Source organism: Tursiops truncatus, chromosome 2 (assembly GCF_011762595.2).
Source record: "Tursiops truncatus isolate mTurTru1 chromosome 2, mTurTru1.mat.Y, whole genome shotgun sequence".
In the NCBI taxonomy this organism is placed as follows: Eukaryota; Metazoa; Chordata; class Mammalia; order Artiodactyla; family Delphinidae; genus Tursiops; species Tursiops truncatus.
The window spans coordinates 139,375,095-139,385,097 of record NC_047035.1 but is presented as its reverse complement, the minus strand read 5'-3'; the positions used below and the strand labels follow the sequence as shown (position 1 = coordinate 139,385,097).

The 10,003-nt window shown below is 49.4% G+C and overlaps 1 protein-coding gene across 1 annotated transcript; it reads right to left on the bottom strand.

Moving 5' to 3' along the window:
- Window positions 1-679: 679 nt before the first annotated feature.
- On the bottom strand, window positions 680-9,924 carry TTLL13 (tubulin tyrosine ligase like 13). The gene is given in 12 exon segments (XM_073799908.1): window positions 680-905; window positions 1,397-1,505; window positions 1,918-2,020; window positions 2,592-2,789; window positions 3,319-3,368; window positions 3,429-3,559; window positions 5,352-5,434; window positions 5,437-5,469; window positions 6,202-6,242; window positions 6,583-6,705; window positions 6,707-6,848; window positions 8,976-9,924. Coding segments are annotated over 12 exon segments (1,281 nt in total). The 5' UTR covers window positions 9,031-9,924; the 3' UTR covers window positions 680-692.
- Between the last annotated feature and the right edge of the window lie 79 nt (window positions 9,925-10,003).

Below are 10,003 nucleotides of genomic sequence, written 5' to 3'. Positions count from 1 at the left end.
CAATGCAAGTGGTGAAGAGTGATACTATTACAGGAATAATCCTCACTCTACTCAAGTTCATTTTTATTCTTAACAAATTATAATTGAGTATCAGCAACACATTACCATGTTTGTAACCCATCTTACAATTAAAACAACAGTGGGTAAACAATACTGATTTAAACAATAACCTATTATTGAATGACTAAACTGTTTTCTGTTTCATAATTATAAGCCTTCTTAGGTAATGGTTTCTAGAGGAGCTTTGTTGAAAATAAAAAAAAAAAAGAACAAACCCCATAAAGTTCCTTACATGCTAATAGGAAATAGCTATAAAATGCATAAATAGCTGTAAAATGCATTGGTAAGTAGGATACAGACAGTGTGAAAGTTATGCTATTGTCTGGGTAAAGGGAGAAAACAATTTATATAAATACATGTATATATGTGCATTAAATGTTTGTGAAAGTATACACATGACCCAAGGAACATTGATTGGCTCCAGGGAGGAAAACTGAGTAGCTGGAGGAGGAGGGTAGGAGACTATTCACTGTGTCTTTGGAATTTGCATAGATAATGCATCACTTATCTATGATATGTGGTGTATTATCGATGCAAAAAAAATGTTTTTAATAGCTAATCAACCCCAGACTGCCTTCTCCATCTAGAGAAGGACTTTTACTCTCAGGAAAGTAATAAGGTAAGCTACACAACTAAACACACGTCAAACACCTGAGGCCCCTGGCTTCTCTTGGCTGTTGGTGGCACTGGAAAAGCCGCTCCTTGACTCGCCACTTATCCTCTTCTGTCACCTTTCTTTTGTCACAGCCCTGGAGGTTGACAAGGGTCATGGTATCACAGAGAAGTGCATCCTTCACTTCTCGATCAAGGTGTGAGTCGGTGGTGAAGCTTGGAGAGTGGTTTACCTGCCGGGAGGAGTCATTATCCATCCCCTTCCTAGACCACCTGAGCAGGTCATGATTCTTGCAGGCCCAGCTGGAGGTTCTAGGAGAGACATCCCCCTCCAGTGCCCCCCCCTTCGTGGCCTCAGCCAAGGAAGTTGGATGTTCTGACTCCCAAGACCACAGGACTCTGCCACAGAGATCCCTCCAGTGCATAGGCTGGTGAGAGCAAATCAGACAGCCTGACTCTATAGCGATAGTGTCCTTAAAGGCAAGGCTTACATGAGGAACTTTTGGGATCCAAAACCTGAGTTCCTACGGTGGAGGCCAGAGACCACCAAGATTGGATTTAGCAGGTCAAAAGTGCAAATGTCTTACACCTTCTGCTAGATCCTGTCCACCCCAGTGCCTCTGCATCCCCCATTCTGTGTTCCACCACTTGAGTACACTCCTATCCCAGGTGTCCTGTTCAGGGGTGGACCATGGTTTTGCAAAGCCCAGGAGATAATCCTCACCTCCAGCAGCTAGGGCTTCCGCTTGTGGTCCAGCAAGATGTCAAAACCAAGGATCTCAAAACAGGCACATGTACCTCCACTCAGATACTGGGGAAAACAGGTTCGGTAGCTGTGGCAAAGAACAGAATGTGCTGAGATGATGGCTTTGATGATGATGTCCTCAATATCTCCCCACAGCTCTCGGGGGTCGTAGCTGTGCTCTCACAGCCAGGCGTTGAGTGTTGACAGCTTCCTGTGAGGCCCAGTGCTCAGAGGAAGATCAGTGGGGCCGGGCTGCAGACAGGAAGCTCCCTAACACTAATCCTAATTCCATGCCTAGGTTCCTTGTGCTTTGAGGGGTTGCCGCCAGCTTGGAGCAGGGTTTAATTATAGGGTGGGGTTTGGGGCTGCACTTGGTGGTCAGGCACAAGACAGGGGTCTATAAGGGTTGAGCCAGCTCAACCTCCCAAGGGCCAACTCAGCTCTGCTGAGACTGTGGGGCTAAAGGGCAGAAAAAGAGGAGAAAACAGAGTAGGGCATACCTCTTACTGCCCACAGCATCATCCCGGACAAAATTCTCATTGTGTCTGTTGACGGCATAGTTGGTCAGGTGCATGCAGATGTCATCCTGGGAAGACAGTGGCCCTGTGGTCAGGCTACTTCCATGCAGTCCTTCTCTCCAGCCATTCGTTGCCTTCTGATTACCTACCCCACCCCTGGATGGCTCATCTCCTGTCCCTCTTCACAAAGGACTGTCCTGTAAGCTCCTGGGGAAGGGGTGTGCCCTTCCTGCAGGCATGGCTTTTCTGCAGTCAGCACCCCCTAAATGCTGTCCTTCCAGCCAAGTGCCAAGGCGCTCCAGGCTTCACTCCTTGTTCATGTGTGACGAGCTAGCTGTGTGACAAGCCCCTCTACCTGGTTTCTCCACAGAACCTCAGCACTCGTGGCAGTGGAAGAGAAGAGGGTGCTGCCCTGCACCCTAGTGCTGCTGGCTGGCCTTTTTTTTTTTTTTTTTTAAGGATTTTTTTTTTTTATGTGGACCATCTTTTAAAGTCTCTATTGAATTTGTTACAATATTGCTTCTGTTTTATATTTTGGTTTTCTGTCCAGGAGGCATGTGGGATCTTAGCTCCCCGACCAGGGATCGAATCCATACCCCCTGCATTGGAAGGCAAAGTCTTAAACACTGGACTGCCAGGTAAGTTCCCCAGCTGACCTCTTATCGGGTTGCTGTGGCTGGGCTCCACGTAGGCTATGGTGGTAAAGCTGGCCAGGCCCTCCTCATACATGGAGATCCGAAGAGGCTCACAGGATGTGATCAGGACATACATTCGCACATCAAACTTGAAGCCATCAATGAGGAAGGGCTGAGAGCATGCAAACCCACCAGGGAAAAGTAATAATACAGTGTTCACTCAGTATCTGCAGGAGATTGGATCCAGGACCCCCACCCCCCATGGATACCAAACTCCACGGATGCTCAAGTCCATTGTATAAAATGGTGTCAGCCCTCCATATCCACGGGTTCCACATCTGCAGATATGGAGGGAGGGCCGACTGTACTTTTGAAGTACTTACTATGTACCATAAACTGTTGTAAGCACTTCAAATACATAATAACTCATTTAATTTTCACAGTAACCAAAAAAAATTTTTTTTTCACAGTAACCATATAAGGTAGTTACTGGTTTTTTTTTTTTTGCGGTACACGGGCCTCTCACTATTGTGGCCTCTCCCGTTGCGGAGCACAGGCTCTGGACGCACAGGCTCCGGACGCGCAGGCTCAGTGGCCATGGCTCACGGGCCCAGCTGCTCTGCGGCATGTGGGATTTTCGTGGACCGGGGCACGAACCCGTGTCCCCTGCATCGGCAGGCGGACTCTCAACCACTGCGCCACCAGGGAAGCCCTAACCTTCTCTTTTCAGCTAAAACTTCCCTTTTACTTCCATCCCCCTGAGACATTTTAGGTCCCAGAGCCAGAGTCTGGTGGGAACTGAGATGGCGAACCCTTTCCTCCCCCAGAATATCAACCTGGGGAGCCAGGCTCACTCACTCTGCAGGGAGGCACCAGATGCACAGGAAGATGTTACACTCAGTAGGATAGAGTTTCTGCATGCGGCTGAGGTTCTGAGCCAGCAGATCTTTGTGGCAGATTTCTGTCATGCCAGGGAAGTGGTTGACTTTCTGAAACAGAGCCAGTTGGTTATACTATCGCCCAGAGTAAGGGGCAGTTCCTGGGGCCTGAACATTCCAGATAGCAGTGGAAAAGGACTGGGGAGGTCAAGGGAGAAGTCACAGTGGAGGTAAACACTGCACCTAGTCCCCAAGGGAGAAAAGGAAGGCTCCCTAAGGCAGGTGGGAAACTGCTGCTTGGCCTCTCCCCAAAACACACATACACAGCAAGGTTAGCAAATGAGGGTCGGTGAGAAGGGCTAGCCAGGACTTTGGGCCTTCTAGCCACCTTGTAACATCCCTCAGACTACCGGGGACTAGCCCTATAGGAATAACTGGTGCGGAATAACACAAAGCAAATGAGAAAACATTTCCCCAAAGAGAAAGGAAACTAAGGAGCAGCCCCAGGGAATGCACGGCAGTGGCACTCTCAGAGGGCAAGGCATTGCCAGGGTGGCCTGCTGGAAGCCCCCGCCCCGCCGCTCTGGCCCTCAGGGCTGGAAGGTTCAGTGCTCTCTGCTTTTTCCCCTCATGAGCTGTGTGAACTGAGTTTCTGAGCCTCAGTGTCCGTAACATAAGGGTATCTTTTGGGAATTGCCTGGCGGTCCAGTGGTTAGGACTTGGTGCTTTCACTGCAGGGGGCACGGGTTCGATCCCTGGTCGGGCAACTAAGATCCCACAAGCTGTGGCCGAAGCCAAGAAAACAAAACAAAACAAAAAAACACATAAGGGTATCTTTTTGAGGATTTAATGAGGTGAGAATGTAAAAGCACTTAACAGTGTCCGACCTCAATAAATGCTGTTATCGTTACCCTCATCTCACAACTGCTCTCTGCATGCCCCTTCTTAGGGGCTTTTTGAGCGCTTCTAGCAGTCTCTCGCTCTCGCTCTCACTCCTGCTCTCCCTCTTCTCCCATAATTCATGGGATAGGTGATAGTCTCAGCTCCCTGCTTGCCTTCTCTCAAAATAAGCCTACAGACACTTTTATTTGTTTGCTAACCGCCACAAAGACCCAATTAGAGGATAACAAAAATACCATGAAGAAGTAATATCTGGGGCTTCCCTGGTGGCGCAGTGGTTAAGAATCCGCCTGCCAGTGCAGGGGACATGGGTTCAAGCCCTGGTCGGGGAAGATCCCACATGTGGAGGAGCAACTAAGCCCGTGCGCCACAACTACTGAGCCTGCGCTCTAGAGCCCATGCTCTGCTGCAAGAGAAGCCACCGCAATGAGAAGCCCATGCAACCGCAATGTAAAGTAGTCCCCCCAGCCCCCCTCCCTCCAAGGGGCGAAGAAACAGAGACCCAGTGCAGCCAAAAATAAATTAATAAATTAATTTAGAAAAGAAAAAGAAGTAATATCTTCTTGTGGACCCTGGCCTATCTTTCCTGACTTTCTTGCTGCCATGCAGGACCCCACACTGACTCTTAATGGATGTGGAGTGCTAGGCTAAGCTGCTTAGAAGGCTGGATCGTTCAGCTGGCTCTACTGTTAACTCTGAAGCTCCCTGTCTTCCCCCTAAGATAGGCTCGCCTGCCCTGGAGGGACCAGCTGAGCTTGCTTCCAGGCAAGCAGCATATATTGAGATAGGATGTGGCCAGCAGACACTTCCTTCAGATAATAGAAGCTCCAGAGACCCAAGAGGAGAATATTCCCATTGGTGCAGAAGCCCCTGGCCATGGCCTTTCCTGCTCTGCATAGGGGTATAGCCACCAAGAGTGGCAGCCTCGGGTGCCTGGGTGCAAGGGTAGGAGTAGTCATTCTGGGGCATAGTTCCTTTAGGATCTTGGGTCTGGAGGTTGTACCTGAAACCTCTTCATGCCCATGATGCGTTCCAGTGAGACAGAGCAGTCTGTCCAGTACACAGTCCACTCTTTGTCCTCCCCACCTCCTTCAGGCCACACATTTGGGCTGCCCGACGCACTGTGGAGAGAGGGAGGTCAGTGGAGCCAGCCTGGGCACTGGCAGCAAACCTTGGGACTGCAGCTGGGTTGGGTAAGGAACAGACCTGACCAGAGAGTGGGAATGAAGAAGGAGGTAGTTCCTACCTCAGCTCTGCTTACCTCAGTTTAGTTACCATTGCGACAATTCCAAGTTCATGAGGCTGTCAGGGTCCTTCCAAAATTTGACAGAAAACTATAGACTGGATCTCTGTTCCTGTCAGTCCTCTCAATTAGGATGGTTTCTGGCCTGCAGAGCTGACCCTCGGAAGGGGTCACACTGGCGCCTCACACTTTGGGGCACCCGTAGATGCCAGTGGGGATGAGGGGAGGAAGAAATGACTAACCTAGCTGGCGATTTTTCTTTTTTCTTAATTGCTGAAGCCACCTCAAAAGTTACCTTGAAAAAACAGTTTTAACCTGGTCTCATCTCATCTCTGGTAAAATCTGGGGCAGGGTGGGGGGAGGGATGGTGATTTTTGTCATTTTTTTTCTTGTAAGCTAACTGGAGATTCCTACTCTACTGCTGAGACTAACTGGAACAGTGATGTGTCAGCTACTGGTAGCTGAGCCAGGAGGCTCAGTACAGGTTATAGGCCAGCCTAACAAGATCCAGGGGCTGGGAGCAGATTGAGGGGACCACCTCCAGAGTGAAAGCCGCAGCCCTAAATGTCCTCTCACGCCCAGTGGTGTGAGTGACGAGCTGGGTGCTTACCACTCTCATACTTGCAGTTGGTCAGATTGATGGCCAGGGGTCTGGAATGGAGGAATAGCAGAAATCAGGCAGAAGGAGAGGACCCTGGGCTGCCAGGCACCCAGAAGAAGAGACACCCAACAGATTAACAGTGCAATTCATTTTGTTTAGAAGCCACTTAAAGGAAAGACCAGGATGATATAAACGTGCTGAAATTCTAAACTAAGCCAGCCGAAGTGATTGTGAATTTTGTTTTTGTTGTACAAAAAGGCTAATGACCTCCTGTATTTCCTGTTCTCTTTCCTAGACTAAAGGGAAGACTTTGGATCCCAGCCCGACTGCTGAAGGGCAGAGGGTTACTCTCTGGAGCTGGGCAAGTGAGGGGGTCCAGGGAACGGTTACCTGTGTTTCCACCTTCTCTTTCTCCTCCCAACTTCTAATTCATCTGGGTCAGCTGGGGTTATGATTTTCTTTGGTATTTTCTTGGCTACAATGGATAAAGGAACTCCATTCCTAAATGCATTAGTCAGCCTTTGAGAGTGCCTGCTGAGAAGGGTTAGAAGGGATGGTAGCTTCCCCTTTAACACACTCCTCGGATTCCTCTTCTTCACCATAGTTTTCCTCTGATTCGCTGGTCTTACAGGTACTTGGCTCCATCCTCTTAGATTCTGAGGAGAGAGGGGTGGGAGTGAAATGTATATGACTTCCCTCCAGGCCCAGGAAGGACGGCAGGAATCCACCCAAGGACCTTCATGGTGTTATAAGGGAATGTTGCTGCTCCTTCAGAACAGAGCAGTCCCACTACAGCATGGGATGTTTCCAAATAGGTAATGGGGTCCGTGGAATGCCTATGAGATGTTAGATTCGCTGACAAGCCCCAATTATCCAAGATCACTCCATACAATACTCTGGGGTGCATGCAGGAGCTGAACTGAGCTGGCAGGGACCATGACCATAGCTTTTTTGTTCTTGAATGTAATGGGGGATGGCTGGAGGTGCTGGGGGGACCTTCACTTTGAAAAATAGAGCTGAAGACCAAAGGTCGCCTAGGCCAGCCTTTTCCCTGTCCCATGATTCAGTTTCTCCATACAGACACACTGGGGCCAGGCACCCAATGGCCAAGACCCCCTGGGCTCTGACAGCGGAGGGGAAGCCCCCGGCGGACAATGCCCACCGCAGGTTCCGAGAGCGGAGGGGCTGCCGGGTCCGCCCCTATCGGCCTGGTGCTGGACTCAGCTGGTCGCTCACGACCGCCCTTCGGCCGGCTCTCGCTTCTTCCCAGGCGTTGCTGGGCCTCCGGGATCGCCTCCTTGTTCCACGGGAATGGCTATCCCCGGCGATCGCGAGGGGGGCCCGCTCCCCCCTGCACCCGGGGTTCACACCTATCTTGGAGATCCCGGCTGCGCCGCCTTAAGCAAGCAGGCTGCCGCCGCCGCCGTCGCCATGGACACGAGGGCGGCCCCCATTGGAGAAGCGTTCTGGGGGCGGGGCCTTTCCGAGAACCACACCCACTTTGGCGCCAGCAGAGGCCATATTGGGCGGGTGCCTGAGACGTTTGCCCCTGGGCTGCCGTAGGAAGCGCAATCGAGCGCCTGGCACTGGAGGGCGGACTCTTGCGGCAACTGACCCGATGCGTGATAGGACTTCTAGTCCTTCCGCTTTCACGCCAGTTCGCACGAGCCCCACCCCCTTTCCTGACCCTTTCCTGAATCCGCGGGCCAAGCTCCCGGAATTTGGCCAACGCAGTGTTCGGGACGAGAAGCCCCAATTATCCAAGTAATTAGTAACCATTAGTAACCATGTCTCGAGCAGTCCCAGGACTTGGGAGGGACGGCCGTGATTATCACACGTGCCCTGGAGGTGCTCATCAGACTGCTCCTTTACTCTCTCCATCTTTTCCTGATGTCCATCCGCTTTACCTCTGATTGCCACCTCCACCAAACTCCGCCCAATTTGTCACTTTAAGATTATCCCATGTGCTTAAATCTAAAGGACACTTAAAAAATTTCGCTCCTCTAAAAAGACATGTACATTTTCCGATTCATAGATTTCTTGACCTCCCTTCAGTGTATGATACTCTATTACCCCCTCCTTGAAATGCTTTGGAGTCCCTTGCCTTTCAGGACGCACAATTTTCTCACTCTTTCTGACTCCACTTCTCACCCCACACTGACTCTTAATGGATGTGGAGTGCTAGGCTAAGCTGCTTAGAAGGCTGGATCGTTCAGCTGGCTCTACTGTTGGCTCTGAAGCTCCCAGTCTTCCCCCTAAGATAGGCTCACCTGTCCTGGAGGGACCAGCTGAGCTTGCTTCCAGGCAAGCAGCATATATTGAGATAGGATGTGGCCAGCAGACACTTCCTTCAGATAACAGAAGCTCCAGAGACCCAAGAGGAGAATATTTCCATTGGTGCAGAAGCCCTGGCCATGGGGCTTCTGCACCAATGGAAATATTTAACGTTCCAGGCACATATTTAACAGATATTTAACGTTCCAGGCACTGTTCTAGTACCTGAACCACCATTTCTTGCCTGAATTGCCACCATTAAGCAGCCTCTTAATTGGATTCCCTTATTCTATTTTTCCTTCCTTCATCCATCCATCCATCCACGGCAGCTTAAGTATTCGCCCTAAAATGCATATTTGTTACTCCCCAATTTAAAACTCTTCAAGATTTCCCATTAGATCAAGTCCAAAACCCCTTAGTACAAAAGACCTTCCATCAAAAAATAAAACAAACAAAAAGCAAGCAAAGCGGTGGAGAGGCCCTGAGCTGGATTGTCACTTCTTACTTACCTACTGTGCTCAAAGCCCAGGGCTCTGGATACAAAGGGTCTCCTAAGTGTTCCATATTCAAGCTCAGAAAAAGCTTCCATAAATCCCCTTCTGGACGATTCACAAAGTATTCATGGCTAAGAAGTACCACACAAAGAAAACCTATTTGACTTTTACTTTTTGTGGAAAAACTTATTTGGGGCCAGAGAAGGCTTTCCTCTGAACATTAATCCTAAGGAAAAACTGGGGAAATCCTGATATTTGGACTCATCACCTTCGACACACAAAGTCCACTTTACTCTAATGGTCATCTGCACTCCCTTCAGAGAGTGAGCGAGCAAAATAAAGTGATGTTATTGGAGCCCATATTTGCAAAGGCTTGCACAAAGAGGCATTAAGCTGAAATTACTGCAATGTGCCCAAAACATGAGGGTGACCAAAAACTGTTTATAGGAATTTAAATGTCAAACTGATTTTCTTATGAAATGGGTTGTGATGCATATTCTGCTTCATCTCAATGAGACGTTATTAACATGGCAGTCACACGTGCACAGCCCCAGCTCAGCTTCAGGTGTCTGATTGCCTGCGTTGCAGTCCTGACTCCACTACTTTTGAGCCATCTGACCTTGGACAAATTACTAAACCTCTGTCAGCCTCCATATCTTCGTCTGTTAAATGGGGGTATTAAGAGGACCTGCAACTTTCAAGTTGTGAGGATACCTTGTTTTCACATGAAATGATGTATGTGAAGAACACTCAACTCAGCTTTGGGGCTGAAGGAAAATTCAAGGTGGCCAGGTAGGCGAAGAATGTGCTATAAATAGGGCATATGGATGGAGGGGACATATGTAGGGGCAGGATGAAGAAATACAACTCAGTGGTGGGCAAAGGGAGAACAGGCAGAGAGGCAAGAACAGAGGAAGTGATAAACTATCACTTTGCTAAGATTTGATAAGAAAGGAAGAGAAAAGTTGGCATATACGAGTCAGGAGTGTGTTAACTCTTGCACACACTCCCTTCTTAACAATAGGCTTGACATCCCTGGGGCT